The 19,558-nt window shown below is 59.0% G+C and overlaps 2 protein-coding genes across 2 annotated transcripts; one reads left to right on the top strand and one right to left on the bottom strand.

Annotated features, from left to right (window-relative positions):
* The first annotated feature begins 295 nt into the window (after window positions 1–295).
* Window positions 296–10,161, top strand: HCN3 (hyperpolarization activated cyclic nucleotide gated potassium channel 3). The gene is made up of 8 exons (XM_036124389.2): window positions 296–684; window positions 3,964–4,393; window positions 5,283–5,444; window positions 5,825–6,043; window positions 6,436–6,582; window positions 6,936–7,176; window positions 7,995–8,159; window positions 8,612–10,161. The coding sequence occupies exons 1-8, from the start codon at window positions 401–403 to the stop codon at window positions 9,310–9,312; spliced, it is 2,349 nt and encodes a 782-aa protein (XP_035980282.1). The 5' UTR covers window positions 296–400; the 3' UTR covers window positions 9,313–10,161.
* Window positions 10,162–10,285: 124 nt separating this feature from the next.
* Window positions 10,286–17,943, bottom strand: PKLR (pyruvate kinase L/R). Its single transcript, XM_036124392.2, has 11 exons — window positions 17,875–17,943; window positions 17,237–17,416; window positions 14,998–15,089; window positions 14,767–14,898; window positions 14,465–14,651; window positions 13,884–14,154; window positions 13,612–13,762; window positions 13,158–13,310; window positions 12,910–13,076; window positions 12,015–12,196; window positions 10,286–11,446 (listed from the first exon to the last, which is right to left on the bottom strand). Exons 1-11 carry the CDS (start codon window positions 17,879–17,881, stop codon window positions 11,340–11,342), a joined length of 1,629 nt encoding a protein of 542 aa, XP_035980285.1. The 5' UTR covers window positions 17,882–17,943; the 3' UTR covers window positions 10,286–11,339.
* Between the last annotated feature and the right edge of the window lie 1,615 nt (window positions 17,944–19,558).

Genomic DNA, 19,558 nt, shown 5'->3' with positions numbered 1-19,558 from the left:
TTCCCGCCACTCGCAGGCGGCTCCGCCTCCCCAGCGCTCATTGGCTGAAAGCGCATCAACGCTAGGCCACGCCCCCTCCGTGACTCTGGCCGCGTTTCCCCGCCTCCTCCTCCTCCTGCACTTGGAGTAGCGCCCCCACTTGCCAGGCCACGCCCACGCCGCAGTCCTCCCAGGAGGCGGGCTTCGTCGGCCCCGCCTCTTCCCGAGGCGGCTCCCGCCAGGGGGCGCCGCGCAACCAGCCGGCCGCCCGCTCGCGAGTCTGGCGCACACACCCCCTCCGCCCCGCGCGCCGGCAGCTCCGAGCCCGCCCGGCTGCGCCGGCTCCTACCCCGGGAGGGGTCGGGGTCCCGGATGGCCGCGGCAGGGTCTACGAGGCCAAGCCTGTAAGCCAACGGGCGTCATGGAGGCAGAGCAGCGGCCGACGACAGGGGCCGACGAACGGGCGACCCCTGGGCTGGAGGCGGCTCCTCCTGCTGCCCCGGCGCCTGCGACCGCGGCCTCGGGACCGCTCCCGGCGCCCGCGTCTGGGCCCGAGCCCAAGCGGAGGCAGCTCGGGACGCTGCTCCAGCCCACGGTCAACAAGTTCTCCCTTCGCGTGTTTGGCAGCCACAAAGCAGTGGAAATCGAGCAGGAGAGGGTCAAGTCAGCGGGGGCCTGGATCATCCACCCCTACAGCGACTTCCGGTACTGGGGGCCCAGCAAGGAGGGCGGGGGACACAGATCCCACCTCCACGGGCCGCGACTCGGGGGCAGGGTCCGCCCCACCCTCCACGGACACTTCATTTCCGGCCCAGGGGTCCTCGGGTGGGACGACAGAGTCACTTCCCCCAATCTAGCCTGGGAATTCTTGGGCGAGGGATTCCCAGCCGGAGGTCCTCGGTGACCTGACACCAGAGCAGACAGCAGAGATCTGGATTTCCCGTTTCGGGAACCTGGCACTCCCCCTGGACTACAGGGACTACTGGAGTTAGGGACCACTGCCTCCTGCAGTCCTGTCTGCCGGGGATCTGGGAAATTATGTCATGTTCGGGGTCGGGGTCAGCCTGAGGGAGAAACCGAGCTCCCGTATCTCCCACCCTTGCACTCCCACCCCCAGCACCTGCATAGTTCAGCAGGGCAGGCTACCAGGAAAAAATAGGGAGGCTGTGGGGCGGGGGCCCGGGGGTGTCCCAGCTGCGGTTCTTGTCGCTGTCCCTGGTGCTGAAGGCGGGATACAGCGGGGCAGGGCCGGGACTCGGAGCGACTGAGGCAGCAACGCAGGGGCACGGCCACCCTCCCAGGTGACTATCAGAGAGACGTAGGGACAGAGGGTGGAGGTGGGGCTGTACCTCTACATCAAGGTCGCTAGGGGAGGAGAGCAGCCCTGTCCTTGGGGGAAATGAAGGACAGCTTTTGGATGAGGTAACGATGTGTCCAAAGCACCTAAGGTGGGGAGCAAAGTGAGCAGAAAGGATGAGGTGTGAATCAGGAGCCTGGAAACACAATTGGAGACCTAGACATCATTTTGAATCCACAGCCATACACACTCCCTAAATGTTCCTCTTTCTCCCATTGTTCCTTCCTCTTCCCTCTTTACTGCCTTATTCCTACCCCACCGGTGCACCTGTTCTAACCTCCTGTGATCTTCCTCCCCTCCCCCGTTTCACCCTCAGGTGTAACCCTCAGAAGCCATGTATCCCCCTTATTAGCATGCTTCTTCTCCGTCCTCTCTACTGCATCACCTGCTAGGCTTGTGACTGCCTGTGAGTCAGGCTGTGAAGATGCTCCATGGCTGGGCGAGCTCTCCTCTCCTCTCCTCTCCTCTCCTCCCCTCTCCCCTCCTCTCCCCTCCTCTCCTCTCCTCTCCTCTCCTCTCCTCTCCTCTCCTCTCCTCCCCTCCCCTCCCCTCCCCTCCCCTCTCCTCTCCTCCCCTCTCCTCTCCTCTCCTCCCCTCTCCTCTCCTCTCCTCTCCCAGCTCACAGTACAGGATTTCTCCAGTGGCCCAGGAGGCAGAGGAAGAGGGGGTCAAGGATTTGTTGTTCATTGAAAGCACACAGTCTGAGAGGCTTCCTGAAGGCCTGGATTTGGGAACCCCCATGTTTCTTTTAGAAGCTGAAAAGATTGATTTTGTAGTCAGACCCAGAAGGGGCTGGGTCCTGGTTTGATGCTGTGATTAGGTGTGTCCTGGAATTAAAACCACCACAGCTGGGGTGCCTGGGTGGCACCCAGTCAGTTAAGCATCCAACTCTTGGTTTCAGCTCAGGTAGTGATCTCAGAGTCATGAGATTGAGCCCTGCATCGGGCTCTATCCTCAGTCTGCTTAAGACTCTCTCTTCCTCTCCCTCTGCTCCTCCCCCTGCCTCTCTCTCTCTCAAATACATAAATAAATCTTTAAAAAATAGAAATAAAACCACCATAGCTAATGGGGGCCCTAGATGGTCCAGTGATCTCTGAATGAAGGCTTCACCTAGCTTCCTCCTGACCTCTTCTTTCCACACTTCCACCACAGCAGTGTGGCCCTCCCCTGCCAGTGCCCTTGCCTGGGCTCAGCCAGAGTGCCAGTAGGCACAGGGAGATTAGGGAAGGAAAGGAGTGCGGAGCTTTAAGCCTTGCTGCCTCGGGATCTCCTGTGGAGCCTCTCTGTGTGCAGCCCTGTCTGAAGGGCTGTGAAGGGGGGCGGAGCATCCCTAAAAAGCTCAGTTCAGATGGGAAGCAGAACAGACCACCCCACCCTGGGACATAGACAAGCAGATCCCAGCAGAGAACAAGGAACCATGGGTCCAGCTGTGTTGGGAAGGAGGGTTGGGGTGGGGAGGGCGTGAAGTCCTAGACCAGGAATGGGCAGAGAGCTGGAGATGGAAGAAGCAGCAACCTCTTCAGAAATCTGGGAACAAAAGGTGGGTGAGTCATGAAACCAACTAGTGCTTGTACACACTGTCTTATCCATTGTCTCAGTGTGTGTGTTTTCAACAACCCTGTGGGGTTAGCACAGGGTACTCGATCTTTTTTTAACTTTAAAAATATTTAATGATAGTGACATAAAGCATGTACATGACAAAATATTACGTATATGTTGTACACATTAAAGAGATGTATGAGTGTATACAGCGAGGCTGTGTCTAGTAGACACATCTGTCCAGTGGGTACCTATACGGTAGACTTCTACCTAGCGGTATAGCATATGCTGGCATATTATATCGCATATGTACTCAAAATACATGTGTGTGTACGTATGCACATGTACACGTATGCGTACACACATACATGTATATGTAATCACAAAGCACACCCCCATGTAACAACCACCCAGGTGAAGAGAGACTACATTGCCGGCGCCCAGAAGCACCCTTACTGCTCTCACAGCCCTTTCCCTAACCTATTATTCTAATTTTTGTGGCACTCAGGTCCTTACTTTTTTAAAAATAGTTTTACCACTTTTCTGTGACTCTCTAAATAATGCAGTTTAGTCTTGGCTGTTTTTGAACTATGTACAAGTGGAATCATCCAGTATGTATCCTTTTGTTCTTCCTTTTGCTCAACACTAGATTAGTGAGATTCACCCACACTGTGGAATGTACCTGCTGTTGGGTGATTTCAGTGTTGTAGATTACTCCAGGGCATGAGTATATCACAGTCTATTTATCTACGGTGTTTATTTTATTAATCTACATTTTTCTACTGATGAACGTTTTGGATTATTTCCAGATTTCATGCTGCTGTAAAAATTCCTGTATGTATCTCCTGGAGCACATACTTCCCTTGAGTGTGAATATACTTAGAATGGAATTGCTGGGTTGCAGGGAATGCAAATGTTTAACTTTATTAGATAATACCAAACTATTTTCTCAAATGGTGGTCCCACCTTACACTCCCACCAGCTGTAAATGACCATTCCGTTCCCCACCCTTAGCTGTGTCAGACTGCTGTTTGTGGAGTGGCTGGTGCAATCTCGTGGTCTTACTCCCCGTCCCACCCCCGCCTTAGGTTTTACTGGGACCTGATCATGCTCCTGCTGATGGTGGGGAACCTCATTGTGCTGCCCGTGGGCATCACCTTCTTCAAGGAGGAGAACTCCCCACCTTGGATCGTCTTCAACGTCCTCTCAGACACTTTCTTCCTGCTGGATCTGGTGCTCAACTTCCGCACCGGCATCGTGGTTGAGGAGGGTGCTGAAATCCTGCTGGCACCGCGGGCCATCCGGTCGCGCTACCTGCGCACCTGGTTCCTGGTCGACCTCATCTCCTCCATCCCGGTGGATTACATCTTCCTGGTGGTGGAGCTGGAACCACGACTGGATGCCGAGGTCTACAAAACAGCGCGGGCGCTGCGCATTGTGCGCTTCACCAAGATCCTCAGCCTGCTACGGCTGCTGCGTCTCTCCCGCCTCATCCGCTACATACACCAGTGGGAGGAGGTGGGGCGGGGAGGTGGGCAGGGGGGCTCGCAGACTTCTCCGGGACAGCGCTATGGGTGGGGCTCCTGGTGACTTTATGGAGTGAGGCAGCCGGGTGGGCTCTCTCCAGAGTTGGTGGGGCAGAAGCAGGGGCACTCTGAGGGTTCGGGGGGGGGGGTGGGCCCCCCGCGCCCCGCAGGTGAGGAGGGTGGGGCGCAGCTGCGGAGGAACACTTGCAGGTTAATTGGCCGGGGGCAGGCGGAAGTGGGAGGGGAGCAGGCTGTGGAAGGGCCTGGAGTTTCGGCTTCAAGGGGAGCAGAGTTTAGTGGTTCAGAGTGTGGGCCCTGCGATTTCATTGCCTGTGATCATATCCCCGTTTTAGTATTTACTATACGAGACTTGGTTTCCTCTTCTATAAAATGAAGACGTTAAATATACTTACATACGAGAAGGTTATAAGGCTTAAAGGAATTAATACCCGTAAAGCTCCTAGAACAGTGCCTGGAACATAGTAAATTCTGTTAGTGTTGGGGGGAGGGGAAGGGGGCTGCGGGCGCGAGTGCTGGCACGCAGGCCTTGGGGACATTGCACCGTGAAATGCCCTCTTCCTCTCTTCCAGCGGGCACGGCCTGGGCAGCTTGCGCAGTAGATTGTTTTGAGTTTCTGCTGTGACGCTGTGATTCTGGGCACGTGACTGGCATCAATTTCCTATGCCTAAGATGAGAGTAGTAGCCCAGCCGACTTTGTATCTGCTCTATGGGTGTGCTGTGCGTGAATAACAGCCGCGTTTGAAACATTCATGGGGGCTGGGGCCAGAGAAGTTCAAGGAGAGAATTTGCAGGGCCAGGATTAGAGGAGGACCAGCGGGGAGGGGGTCCTGTCCACAGCAGCCGCTCCTCGGACTCCTCAGATCTTTCACATGACCTATGACCTGGCCAGTGCCGTGGTGCGCATCTTCAACCTCATCGGGATGATGCTGCTGCTGTGCCATTGGGACGGGTGTCTGCAGTTCCTGGTGCCCATGCTGCAGGACTTCCCTCCTGACTGCTGGGTCTCCATCAACCACATGGTGGTGAGAACTCCCCACAGCCCTGTCACCTCTGGGCCTTCTCAGGGCTCCTCTGCCTGGGAAGCAGGGGCAGGAGGTGGGAGATGGCCGCGTGAGGAGGTGGGGGTGGGGGGAAGCTACCTAGAGGGAGTGCTCTTGTCCTGGTTAGTACTTGGATGGGAGGAAGTGCTCTTGTGTTGTGGGGAGCAGGCAGGGAAGGACACCTAGGCAGACACTGGGGGCCCCCTCGCTGCAGAGAGGCCCCTTCTGCCCTGGGGCCCCCAGAACCAAGCCTAAAGAAGAGGGGGGCAGGCGGAAGGACTGAAGGAGGGGGGGTAGCAGGAGGAGAATGAGGCCTCTCCGAGGAGGCTGTGTCCAGCTCGGCAATGCACTCTGCCCTCCAGAACCACTCGTGGGGGCGCCAGTATTCCCACGCCCTGTTCAAGGCCATGAGCCACATGCTGTGCATTGGCTACGGGCAGCAAGCCCCTGTAGGCATGCCTGACGTCTGGCTCACCATGCTCAGCATGATTGTGGGTGCCACGTGCTACGCCATGTTCATCGGCCACGCCACGGCGCTCATCCAGTCCCTGGACTCTTCCCGACGTCAGTACCAGGAGAAGGTCAGCAGGGGCAGAGAAGGAAGGGGTGGGCATGGAAGCGTGTCAGAGGCTGGGTAGCTCCACTCGAGGCCGATTCTGACGCATGCCCGTGTTGGGTCTCTGTGTCCTTCCCTGCCCTGTGTCCATTTGTCCCATGCCCCTGTGTGTAACTGTTTCCTTGTTTGGACCTACGTCCCTGTCCTTGACCCTTTCTCTGCCCACGTCTGGGTTTTCCTGTGACTGTGCCGTGTGTCTTCCCTGTGGCCCGCCGTACCCCCATGTGTCTCCACGCTTCACCCCTCCGGATCTGGCCGATGCCTGTGGTCTTTCTTCCACATACCGTCCCCCCCACGGCCCCCGCCCTGCACCCGGCTCTGTATCCACTGGCCACCGACCACCGGCTGGCCCTCCAGTACAAGCAGGTGGAGCAGTACATGTCCTTCCACAAGCTGCCGGCTGACACCCGGCAGCGCATCCACGAGTACTACGAGCACCGCTACCAGGGAAAGATGTTCGATGAGGAGAGCATCCTGGGCGAGCTGAGCGAGCCGCTTCGGGAGGTGGGGCTGGGCGTGTGGGGTGCCATCTGGGCTGGGGGCTGCTGGTCAGGAGGTGATGAGACCAGGCCTCTGGGGGGCTTTTAGGGACTAGGGTCTTTCTGGAAAGTCTTATGGGGGTTAAGTATACATGGGGAGGGGCTGCAGGGATCTCTGTTTTGGGGGGATGGTCCTGCAGGGGCTTGTGGGAGAGCTCTGAAGGCAGGAGCTTAGGGATGGTCCCAGGCCCACTGAAGCATCCCCATCCTTTGGCAGATCATGACCCCAGGGGTGGGGCCTCTGGAGACAGATGAGCTCGATGGGGGCACCTCGGGGCAGGGGACACCGCCTGCCTGACAGGCCCCTCCCCTGCCCAGGAGATCATTAACTTCACCTGCCGGGGCCTGGTGGCCCACATGCCGTTGTTTGCCCACGCCGACCCCAGCTTCGTCACAGCCGTGCTCACCAAGCTGCGCTTTGAGGTCTTCCAGCCGGGGGACCTCGTGGTGCGTGAGGGCTCCGTGGGCAGGAAGATGTACTTCATCCAGCACGGGCTGCTCAGTGTGCTGGCACGTGGCGCCCGGGACACCCGCCTCACTGATGGATCCTACTTTGGGGGTCAGCAGGCCTCGGGGAGGGTGGGGGGACTGGAGCAGAAGCTAGAGGGCAGTTGCTCCCCTGGGTCAGGCTGCGTGCAGAATCACAGAGCTCCAGCCTTCCCTAGGCCTGCTTAACCAGAGTCTGGGCCCTGGGGCTCTGCGGTTTTAAATCGCTTCCTAAGAGAGGCCAATGCATACCCAGCTTGACAATTTCTGGGCCAATGGGCCTTGTAGAACCCTTAAGCAGTGAAATCCAAGGATCCTGGGAGATGAAGGGAAGACAGGAATAAAGCCCTGCTGCTCCAGGGGCTTGAGTTTGCTGGCTCCCTGGCGGGACGCCCTGGCAACACAGTGCAGGGGTCAGGCTGTAGCAGTGGGGGGCCGTTCCACCAGAGGCTGCCCACAGCCGCTCGAGGCTCTGCCCTGGCTCAGCCCCAGACCACCCGCCACTCTCCAGCATCCCTGTCGTGTTGCCCTTTGCCCTTTGCCCTTTGGCCCTGCTTTTCTCCTTCTCAGTTGCCCTTGGACTTCATTCGCTGCCCCAGGCCTGCCCCTTGGGCCAGAGCAGGGGAGTGGGTATGAATTAAATGGAGTGGAATAACTAGGTGCGTGGGGGCCAGAAAGACCCACCTGTTTGTCAGCTTTAGTTTGGAGAGAGTGAGAGAGATTGTAATTGTGCACGTCTGGAGAAAGACAACCCTTGGGGCCTTTAGGGGTCTTGGTGTGGGTGGGGAGGAGCCTGAGGGAGCCGGGTCAGCTGCTGCAGGCCTGGCGAGAGGGAATTCTGCGGGAGTTCTGGGGACGGCGGTTCTGAGGCCCCCCCCCCAACTTGGACAGAGATCTGCCTGCTGACACGGGGCCGGCGCACGGCCAGCGTGCGGGCGGACACCTACTGCCGCCTGTACTCCCTGAGTGTGGACCATTTCAACGCCGTGCTGGAGGAGTTCCCCATGATGCGCCGGGCCTTTGAGACTGTGGCCATGGATCGGCTGCGCCGCATCGGTGAGGCCCCTCTGCCCCGTGCGCCCTGGGGTCCTGGCTGTGTCCCCACCCCGCCTCCAGAGCAAGGCAGCCCCGCCTCCCAGGGCCCAGGCTAGTGCATCAACGTCACACCCAGCCCACCCTGTTCTCAGCAAATGCCCCCACAAGACCTTCAACACTGTGTCTCACCGTCCTTGTCACTCAGTGTCTCCTACCCCTGGAGACATCATCCCGAGTCTCCACGCCCAGAGTCCTGCTTCCCTGAGTACCTGTCCCTGAGCCGCACCATCTCAGATACATACTGTCCTCCCTGGCCCTCTTCCTCCAACCCCTACCTTTCAGCCTCCATCCCCATCCCTTACCTCGCTGCCATCCTTTGAGTCCATCTTGTTGTCCTCCTGCTCTCTGATACCCAGCCTTCACCTTGGCCTCCTTCCCCATCCTCGTTCTCTCCCCGCTGGGACCATTTCTAGGCAAGAAGAGCTCTGTACTGCAGCGGAAACGCTCCGAGCCAAGTCCCGGCAGCAGCGGGGGCACCGTGGAGCAGCACTTGGTACAGCACGACAGGGACACAGCCCGGGGAGTCCGGGGCCTGGCCCCGGGCACAGGAGCTCGGCTCAGCGGAAAGCCGGTGCTGTGGGGGCCGCTGGTGCACGCACCCCTGCAGACAGCCGCTGCGACCTCCAGTGTGGCCATTGCCCTGACTCATCAGCGGGGCCCTCTGCCCCTCTCCCCTGACTCTCCAGCTACTCTCCTTGCTCGCTCTGCTCGACGCTCAGCGGGCTCCCCAGCCTCCCCGCTAGTGCCTGTACGAGCTGGCCCTCTGCTGGCCCGGGGTCCGTGGGCATCTACCTCCCGCCTGCCTGTCCCAGCTGCCCGAACCCTCCACGCCAGCCTGTCCCGGGCTGGGCGCTCCCAGGTGTCCTTGCTGGGTCCCCCCCCGGGAGGAGGTGGACGGCGACTAGGACTTCGGGGCCGCCCACTCTCAGCCTCCCAACCCTCTCTGCCTCAACGGGCAGCTGGGGATGGCTCTCCTGGGCGTAAGGGCTCAGGAAGTGAACGCCTGTCCTCTTCAGGGCTCCTGGCCAAGCTTCCAGGGACAGCCCAACCCCCCAGGCCATCGGTGCCTGAGTCAGCTGCCCCTCGGGGCCCCCAGCTCTCTGCCAACATGTGAAACCCTTGGCTAAGCTCTTGGGTGCTGCAGTGTGTGCCCGAGGGTCGATGCCTCTGGGGGAAGGCCAGGGAGACCTGAAACACGGCCCTGTGGGAATATCTCCCTTTACTACCAAGAGATGGTCTCTGTCCTCAGCTCAGGCACCCTGCAGCCTGTCTGACATCCTCCTGACCCATTCACCCATTCATCAAATGTACCGAGCGCCTACCATGTTCAGGACACTGTGCCAGGCGCTGTATGTCTTCACTGCCAAGTAGAAGTGACTCCAAGGCCTCTGAGGAGGGGGTTCCCTGGCATGGTCCTGCCAGGCGCAGGCTCAGGCCCAGGCCTCCACCTCACCAAGCACAAGTCCTTGCCGCCGCCATCACTGCCAAACAACTAGATGTCTCTGTTTCCCGGCCCGTGACCCTGCGGGTGCTGCCTGCTGCCTTCGGCCCCGTCTCCCTAGTACAGCCGGGCACTGCCCACCTCCATGCCTCCGCTGCTGTCAACGGGTGTCTCAGCTCCCCAGTGTGGGCCTCCACCTTCACTGCCGTGTGTGGACCCTTCCCCTCCATACCCCCCCACCCAGCGCGAACGTCTCCTGTCAAGTCCCTTGCACTCTCTGTCCCCGTGCTAGATCTGTCTTTTTGTAGATAGGGGCCACCTCCTCCCTGTGCCCCTGCCCCGCTGGTGTCCCCCTAGAGGCTAAGGGATGGTTGGCACCTCCCCATTTAATGTGCCAGCCTGGATCCCCCCAGGTGGGGGGCAAGTGGCTGAATCCTTAGATGGCATTTTTTCTTTCCTTCCTCCCTCCCTTCCTTGTTTATTCTTATTATTCAATTATGTAATAATTGTATTTATTCATTTGCTAGTTTTATTTATTATTAATTCATTTTATTTAGCCGTTCCTTTATCCATCCCTCCCCACTTCTCCTTGTAGGGAGAGAGGAAGGAGCAGGGCCCCCCATGCCAGCTCTTGGGGTCCTCGCTCAGCTCCATCAGCCAGCAGCAATACTGAGCCCTCTCCCTACCTAGAGAGCGGCAGGAAGGGCTACGCAAACGCAAGCGGGGAGGAAGCTCTTGCTACTTTCAGGGGTTTTGCTCCTCCTGAGTCTACTGTTGGTGCAAGAGTAAGCGGAGGACCCCAGGTATCCAAGCCTGGGGAGGGGTAGGCTATAGGTACCTCTGCCCTCTCAGGGACAAGAGAAATACTCGGCCCCGCTCCTCCGTCCCCATGCCTGCACTACAGTATCAGAGTGTGGAGCCAGGACCCCAAATCCTTCCTCTTGAGTGGGGAGTCCTGGGGTTTTATAATTGCTCCCAAACAGCTGGGTTTAAAAGGAAAACAGAGCTACTCGTTTTGGCCCCTGGTTTGTGTGGGGGAACACCGTGGGCACGAAGGAGTTTCTGGGTGCAGGACGAGGCAGCAGAGCATCTGACCCAGAAAGGCATGAGGTGGGCATGAGAGCAGCCAGGGAGGGGCCTGCAAACCCAACAGAGGTTGTGAAGACAGTGACAAGATGAGCCCCCCAGCTCTTGGGGCTCCCCAGCACTCATCCAGCCTCACTTCCCCAGAAGGGTGGTGCTTTGGTGTCCCTGTCCATCACAATGAAGGAAGAGGTGGCGCTCTCCTTGGGAGATGCTCAGATCATCACGAGGGCCACACCGGAGAGTATCAGACTGCATGGATAGGGACTTCGTGGGGACGGCCCTGTTCCCCTAGCGCCCCACCCCCTGGGTACAGGAAGCCCAGGGGACTCATATTAACCAGCTAAGCTAGGATTAGGGGCTCAGAGTATCTTAGGGCCCAGCTGAGAGCATTGGGTGCAGGGGACGTAGGATTGGTGCTGCCAGATGGCCAGTGCTTAGCTGGACACAGACCTTCGGGGCCTGCGTGAAAGGGAGAGAGGAAGTGGCGCCCTGGAACGGGGTTAGACGGCAGATGTGGCCTCGGCAGGGAGGGCCTGGAGCAGAGAAGACAGCTGGGGGGCTGTGGGGTGGAGGGAGGGATGTCCTGGTTGGGCTAGGTCGGGGGGCGTGGCGTCTCAGGGTACGCTCAGCACGCGCATGATGTTGGTATGGCCGGAGCCAGGGCGCCAGCCTGTCACCACGATCACCAGGTCCCCCACGCGGAGGAAGCCACGGAGCTTTCCTGGCAGGGGTGCGGGGAGAAGATGACCGTCAGCCATTGAGGGAGGCAGGCCAGCCCTGTCATGAGAGCTGGCCACCGCCCCCCATCCCCTCCAGCGCCTCCTGGAGGGGCCTGGGGTGAACTACACAGTGTGGGCCCTAGGTGGCGCCACAGGGACCGCGACCGCGGCAGTCTATTAGGGCTGCAGGGGTGTCCAGGGGTGGCGTGGGCTGCCCGCCTGTGCTGCTATGGAGAAAGGAAGAGGTGGGGTGTGAGCACAGTCAGTAAACCAGAGTTTCGTTCCAGCTTGTACTCTCACCTCTTAATCCTTACGTCCCATCCAGCTCTGGCCACCTGGTGCGGACGGACAGCAGCTGGGCTGACCTCACTCCCACTGCCCTCCTCCTCAGCATGTCCCCCCCCACCCCGGCCCTGGAGGCCATATATCCCTGTGTCTTAGTGACCCTCCCGGAGAAACTCTGGGACCAGAGGAGAGAGGCAAGGCCCTGTGAGTGGGTGTGGAAGGTGAGGTCGGGGGACTGAGGTTGCAGATCCAGGGCCGGGTGGGGAGGAAATGTAGGTGGCTCACCACTTTCAATGCCAAATTGGACCCGGCGATCCACGTCGTCTGCCCAGATGGCCTCTGGAGGTTCACTGTAGAGTAAGGGGAAGACCCCTCGGCACAGGTGGGCCTGCCGGGCAGCCTGGGCAGAGCGGGTAACAGCAATGACCGCTGCCCGAGGTCGGTACCGAGACAGCAGCTGTGCTGAGCTGAAGGAGATGGAGAAGGTCTCAGAACAGTGAAAGAGTGTTGAACCAGGAAACAAGGGTTTGGGTTCTGATCCCAGGTGTCACAAACAAGTTGTGTGGCCCTGGGTGAGTCATCTTATTTCTCTGGGCCTTGTTTTTCTCACCTGTAAAATGGGCATAAGAATGCCTGTCCTTCTTAGCACACAAGGACGACCAGCGATAATGAAGGATAATGAATGATTATCAAAGCAGATAATAAGAAACTTCTTGAGAAGCATAAAACCCTTCTGAGAACGTACCTATATGCAGTACTTAACTCCCAGGTGTCTCTTGTTAATCCTCACAACCCCACGAGAAAACGGAGGTTTGTGGGGCCTAGGTGGCTTACCCAAGGCATCAGAGCTGATTTCAGAGCAAAGACTTGAACTAAGGCCTTCTGGGCCCTTCTGCAACACCTCAGCATTGTAAGGCTTTGTGGGCTAAAAGCAGGGGCCCTAAAGTGTCCTGGAAGCCTACATGCCCAGTGACGTCACATTCCCTTCCAACCCCCTGGAGCTCATGGCGCATTTCCCGCGTGCTCCAAGATCCGCCTCTCCTGGCCTCCAGCTACCTCTCCTCTTGCTGCAGAACGATACTCTTCATCTCTGACGTCAAGACAAAACCCAGGCCTGGGGCCCATCCCCGCCTGCCCCCGGCCCAAAGCTGTGTCCTGGTGTTGCCAATGTCCTCCTCACCGGCCAGTCGTGGTCAGCACGATGATGGCGGCAGCACAGCACTTGAAGGCGGCCTCCACCGCGCCTATGGCGGTGACCTCAGTGGGATCGCGGCTCAGGGACGCTGCCCGGCGCAGCTCCTCAAACAGCTGCCGGTGGTACACGGCAGCCTCTGCCTCCCGGGCAATCTGCAAGCACCAGAGGTCAGCGGGGCCGGGGGCACCGGGGCCAGGAAGGGGCTTGGTGTTTCTGGCACTCTGAACTCCTACCGCGTGCTGCATCTTCACTGCCTCCACGGGAAATCGGCCTTTGGCAGTCTCCCCCGACAGCATGATGCAGTCTGCTCCGTCCAGCACAGCGTTGGCTACGTCACTGGTCTCCGCCCGGGTCGGCCGCGGCTTCGTGATCATGCTCTCCAGCATCTGGGGGACATCGGGACATCAGAGCTGCAGGACTCACACTCTGACTGGGCACCTGCCCAGACTACTTCCCTGCCACTCTCAGAGTGCCCCGAAAGCCAGGGTAACAGCTACAGACTCTGTGATTCTGGCGATTCAGTTTCCTCATTTGAAAATGGGGCTCACGGAATCTCTTCCCAACTTCGTTGTTTGAGGATCAAACACTGGACAGCAAAATGTGCTACAGACCTAAGGTGTGGGTATCCACCGTCAGGTGTCCCCAACACCCAGAGAATGCCCGGGGCCCCAAGGGCTCGCTCCAGACCTGTGTGGCGCAGACAACGGGCTTGCCCGCCAGGTTGCACCGTCCAATCATCATCTTCTGGGCCAGGAAAACCTTCTCGGCTGGAATCTCGATGCCCAGGTCGCCCCGTGCCACCATGATGCCGTCACTCACCTCCAGGATTTCATCAAACCTGGGTGGTTGGGGGAGTCAGGACTGGGGAAGAGCCAGGAGATTCCAGGGAGAGGCAGGCTGGAGAAGAGGGGGGCGATGGGGATGGCTAGGGCCTGATGGGGACAAAAACCAAGCCTCACTTCTTCACGCCTTCGTGGTTCTCGATTTTGCTAATGATCTTGATGTCGCGTCCTTCGGGCCCCAGAGCAGCCCTGATGGCAGCCACATCACTGGCTTTCCTCACGAAGGAGGCAAAGACGATGTCCACGTTGTGCTGCACCCCGAAGCGCAGGTCCAGGACGTCTTGCTCAGACAGCCCGGGCAAGTCCACCTCAACACCCGGCAAGTTCACGCCCTTCCGGCTGCCCAGGAGGCCTCCGTTCTCCACTTGGGTCTCCAGCCCCTCTGGGCCTGCAGGCATGGAAAGAGCCAGCGCAGGTCGGGGGTGAGCCGGAGGCATAGACGCGGAGAGGGAGCCCAGGAGATCAGGAAGCCATGTCCTAGTGTCTCTCCATCCTCGGCCGGGCCTGTGCAAGGAGGGACGAACCCAGCAGTCCAGCCCCAACCCGGGTTGAGCCCACAAGTCTGGACACCGGGGGCTCCGGGAGCGGGTGGGGAAGGGTGCTGGCCAGGGGCGGGGGCGCTGGTCTACGGGGCGAGGGGGCCAAGGGAAGGGAGTGCGCCACGTCCCCGCTTGGCTGGGGCGGAGGCTCATCCGCACCGATTTTCTTGACCAGGAGGGAGATGAGGCCGTCGTCTATGTAGATGCGGCCCCCCACCGGCACGACCTTGACGATATTGGGGTAGTCCACCCACATGGTGTTCGCGTCCCCCAGAGTCCGGAACGCCGCGTCCACGGTCACCAGCACCAGGGAGCCCTTCACTAGCTCCACCTCGGCCTCCGGGCCCTAGGGGCGGGGCCAGAATGGCCTTGAGACCCGCCTCGGGCCCCACCCTCCCGGGCCCCGCCCCCCGGGCCCCGCCCCAGGCCCCGCCCCTCGCGCGGCGCGGGGTCGGACTCACCCCCCGCAGGACCCCGGTGCGTATCTCCGGTCCCTTGGTGTCCAGCGCGATGGCCACGGGTCGGTAGCCGAGCGGAGAAGCTGCAAAGCTCTCCACCGCCTCCCGAATGTTGGCGATGGACTGAGCGTGATACTGCGGACGAACGAGCCGGAATTTCGGGGGAAGGTTGCCAGGACACCCCACTCCCCGCAAGCCTGAGCTCCGCCCCCTCCCCTTGGCCCCGCCCCAAACCTCGTGGGAGCCGTGCGAGAAGTTGAGGCGCGCGATGTTCATCCCGGCCTTGATCATCTCCTTGAGGCTCTCCACCGAGTGAGAGGCCGGTCCTGGAAGCAGGGATCCCGCTCAGACAACCTTCTTCCCAAACCCGTCGCCACCGTGGAGCCGCCCCACTCCGCCGCAGTCCAGCTACCTGACCTTTATTCCCTGACGCAACCTCTCCTCACAGGTCAGCCAACACCTGCTTCCTTGGGGGGCCCGGGGGCGTCTGGGAGGGGAGCGTCCTGAGCCCGGCTTGAGGCACCTGTGTCGGCGGTGACGTACTGCTGCAGAGTGGGGGTCCCCGGCGCATGAGGGGTACGGCAGGAGGTAACGTGCCCGGTGAGGGGCCCGCCTGGGTCTTCAGAGCTGAGAGGCCTCATGCTGACAGAGAGGCGGTCTCTCCACCCCGGCCTTGCTGAGAGAGCCGAGTGCGGGGTGCGGCAGCTGCCCACGCAGCCCTCTTCCACCCGCCGGCCAAGCTCTCCAGGCCCTTCCCCAGGCCGGGCTGCACGTGGGCATAGGCCCCTCCTCGGCTGCTCGGAGACAGGTCTAGCCATTCTGCAGCGCCCTGGGGTATCAACGCGTTCCCTTCTGTTGGATCATCCGCGTCAGGATGGAACCCTGCTGCTCTGTCTTTCATCATGAAAGGAGTGCTCTGAGCCCCAGCACCCCCTCCAGCTACAGCACTATTTCTTCGCTCTCCTTTGCAGCCAAACTCACTGCAAGGGCTCTCTGCGCCTGCTGCCCCCGGTCCTCCCTCCCCCCCCTCTTCTCCCTTGCTCTCCCTCCAGCCGGGCGCGGGCCCCGCCTCTGCTGCATCTCTTCCTGCGAGGGTCGCCAAGAACCTCTGTGCAGTTGCCGAAGGCAGTCTCAGTTCTCAGCGCTCGTCCGGGCTGGCGGGCTGGCAGCACCGGACCCGCGCGTCCTTGCGCACCTGCCTCACGTGGCCTCCAGGACACGCCCCCTGTCCCGTTTCCTCCCGCGCCACTGGCTGTTGCTTCTCAGCCCTTGCTTCCTCCCCTTGACATTAGATGCCTCATTCTCTTCTCTGTCATCTTCCCTTCACTCCCTTGGTGGTCTCACCCAGTCTCATGGCTTTAAATACCATCTCTATGCTGACAACTCCCACATTTATGTCTACAATTCAGACTTCTGCCCCAAACCCAGACTTGTGTATCTGATTGCCTCTGCGCATCTCAAACTCAGCATGCACGAAGCCCAACTCCTGATCTCCTCCCCCGAAAACCCCTGCACCGAGGCCTTCGCTGCTCAGTTGATAATGCATCCTTCTAGTGCCTCACGACACAAGCCTTGGACTCCTCTCTGACTCCTTTTTCACCCTCACCCCCTCCCCATGTCCAATCCGTCTGGAAATCCTGTCGACTTCATCTTCCAAATGCACTCAGAATCTGATCGCGTCTGACCACCGCCACTGCCCCCACCTGGTCTGAGCCAGAAATGTCGCAGGAGCCACTTCTACTCTTGCCCCCACCGCCACCCCCAACCTCTTCAGTACCGCAGCCAGGCAGTCCATTCCAGCATAAGTAAGAGCGAGTCACTCTCCCCCCGCCAGCACTCTGCAGCCCTCTCCTACTTCTTCTAGAGGAAAACTGAACTCAAACTCTAAGAATGGCTGCTAAGCCCTGCATGATCTCCTCTTCCTCTACAATGTCTTCATTTTGCTACTCTTCCCCCGTGATGGTTTCTAACCATTCCAGCCTCCTTGACTCGGGGCCTTTGCACTGGCTGCTCCCTTGCCTGGAACCCCCGCCCCCAACATGAGCACGGCCTCCTCTCATCTCCTTCACGCCTTTGCTCAGATGTAATTTTCTGAACAATGGCTCCCCACGTGGGACTGCAGCCTGCCTCCTGTCCTCAAGCCCCTAACGCCCCTTACAAAGCTCTGTGTTCCTTGTTTCCGTAGTTCCTACCACTTTCTCACATACTAAATAATCTATTTCTTTTTAAGGTAGTATGTTTAATATTTATTGTCTCGCCCAGCTAGATGGTCAGCCCCCCAAGGGCGGCGGTCTTTGTTTACATCACCAACCTCCTCCCAGGGCCCCAAGCCTTGGCCACTAGATGCTCAACAAGTATTTGTTGACTGAGTGAGTCTGTCAAGCATGGAGAGGTCTCAGAGGAGACAGCAGGTGGGGAAGCGTCTCGAGAACCGCTCCCGAGGTCCCGTGATGCCGGGCTGGGGGACGCTCACCGATGGTGGCGATGATGCTGGTGCTGCGGGCGGCCACGGGCTCCGAGTCGATGTCCAGCAGGCACAAGTGCTCGAGGAAGGTGTCTGCCATGGCGGCCGACAGCTGCTGCTGGAAGAAGGCCGTGCCCAGCTCGTGGGTCAGCTGGGCCGCGCTGGCCCGCCGCAGGTTGCCCGCCGGCCCTGCGGTGGAAGAGGGCTGCGTGGGCAGCTGCCGCACCCCCCATCCTCCCCCTCGGCATGCCCCAGGTCCCCTCTGTCTGCATCAGGTTTCACTGAGCCCTCCTTAGGAGCTGGGCATGACACAGACGTTATCCGAGAGATTCGCATCCAGGCCTGGCCGACTCTAGCCTCCGGTTCTTGACCATCCAGCTCCCTGAGCCTTCACAACCCTGACTTCCTGCCCTCCAGCTGCTGACTCCCCTCAGCCTCAGCTCTTCACCATATCTAGTCCACAGTGGCTGCTCATGATCCAGAATCACCCGGTCCCCTTTCCTAAGCTCCCTATTTTCTTCCTTCCAATTGGCTGGCTTCCCAACCCCCTCCTCTGAGTTTCCCCAGTCCCTTCAATGCTGATCCAGTCCTAGGGTCTCTGTAACTTGACCCGGCGCAGCCCAGAGGAGCCCCAGTCCCAGCCGTACCCTCCATGCCCCTGAGTGCCTGCCTGTCTCTGGGGGTCTGCTCCACGCTGTCGGGCTGTCAGAGGCAGGCTGGGCCGAGGGAGCCGTCCTGCGTGCTGGTTAAAGTGTCACCACCAGGGGCCAGAGTCCAGGCAACACGGGAGTGCCCCGTGGCTCACATGCTGCAGGACCCCCCCTGCCCTGCCTGCAGAGGCTGGGAAAGAGGCTCAGACCAGGGCCCAAACTGAACACAGGGGAGACTCCAGTGAACAGAGACCCCCCCCCCCAAGGCCCTCGGGGTCCAGCAGCAGATGTAAATCATTTGTGTCTCTACCCCCACTCCTGATTTCCACCCTCACTCCCCACTCTATTCAATGGCTTCCCCTTTCCTTACCTCCTGGAGCCCCAATCAGGATGGACTTTGCTAAGTCCCTTTGGGACTTAGAAATCCTTGACCAAAGCTCCTGGGCTTGTATGCTCTCCTGGCTGGACATGCTTACAAAGTGAGAGGCTGTGGAGAGAGGGGGAGAGAGGAGGACAGAACTGCTGGTCTTATCTAAGGGAGACAGAGAAAAGAAAAGGGGCACACCCAGCTGGCTGCCCCTGTCCCCACACAGAGTCCCACCCCTAGACCTACTGGCTCTCCACCCCGTCTTCTGGCACCCCCCCCCATCCATTTTTCCTGATAAGTTTCCAATTCATTCATGCTGTCATCAACCTGAATAGAGATTTTGGTGATATGGCCCCTTGTCCTTTGTACTTTACTGGAGTTAGCCCTGATGAATCTAGGAAGGAGGGGGTTTATGGCAGGAACCGGAGCCTGAAGGAAGGGGATGGGGAGCACTGTGAAAATATGGTGGGATTCTCTGGAAGGGCTCTGACAGCATCGCTGTTACCATAACACTGGCCACCATTTGCTCATTGGCCAATATTTATTGAACACCTACTCAGTGCCAGGTCCCGAGGATACAATGGTGAGCAAAACAGATAGGGCCTTTGCCCTTCTATGGGATTTACAGCATGGGGACACAGACAATAAACAAGCACCAAGAGACGCCTGGCTGGCTCAGTTGGAAGAGCGTGTGACTCTTGATCTCAGGATCCTGAGTTCAAGCCCCAAGTTGGAATAGAGATGACAAATAAAAATAAAAAATAAACAAAAAATAAATAAAACAAGCAAAAAAATGAATATACAACCATAAACTTTGTGTTTTATTAAAGGTTTTCTTTTTTTAAATGTGTAGGGAGGGGAGGGGCAGAGGGAAAGAGAGAATCTCAAGCAGGCTCCCTGCTGAGCATGGAGCCAGAAGTAGGGCTCGAACTCACAACCCTGAGACCATGACCTGAGCCGAAATCAAGAGTTGGATGCTGAACTGACTGAGCCACCCAGGCGCCCCGACAAGCACAAACTTTGTAAGTGCTGTTAAGGAATTGATCAGGGTGCAGAACAGCAGAGTCAACGGGGAGAAGAGAGAGACATGTATTTTAGATGAGGTGGTTTGGTAAGGCCTCTTTGAAGTGTGATCATATTTAAGCTGAGATTGGAAGGACAAGAAGGAACTAGTGGGGACAGTTTGAAGCAAGGAGTTTTCTGTGGGGTTAGAAATAATACCCGTGGAGTCTCTGAGGAAGGAAAAGGCCTAGTGCTACAGAGAGAGAAGGCTGTTGTGAGTCGGGGTGCCCGGAGGGGAGAGGCACTGTGCGG

This window comes from Halichoerus grypus, chromosome 7, assembly GCF_964656455.1.
Source record: "Halichoerus grypus chromosome 7, mHalGry1.hap1.1, whole genome shotgun sequence".
Taxonomy (NCBI): Eukaryota; Metazoa; Chordata; class Mammalia; order Carnivora; family Phocidae; genus Halichoerus; species Halichoerus grypus.
This window is presented reverse-complemented; position numbering and strand designations above follow the sequence as displayed.

Bases quoted from the DNA above. Each gene is read 5' to 3' on its own strand.
- HCN3 (XM_036124389.2), top strand. From the start codon at position 401: ATGGAGGCAGAGCAGCGGCCGACGACAGGGGCCGACGAACGGGCGACC. The intron at 4,394-5,282 runs GTGGGGCGGGGA...CGGACTCCTCAG, and splicing joins ACATACACCAGTGGGAGGAG to ATCTTTCACATGACCTATGA. The intron at 8,160-8,611 runs GTGAGGCCCCTC...GACCATTTCTAG, and splicing joins GGATCGGCTGCGCCGCATCG to GCAAGAAGAGCTCTGTACTG.
- PKLR (XM_036124392.2), bottom strand. The intron at 15,090-17,236 runs GTGAGCGTCCCC...CCCTGCTTCCAG, and splicing joins CAGCATCATCGCCACCATCG to GACCGGCCTCTCACTCGGTG. The intron at 13,763-13,883 runs GTGAGGCTTGGT...CCAACCACCCAG, and splicing joins AACCACGAAGGCGTGAAGAA to GTTTGATGAAATCCTGGAGG.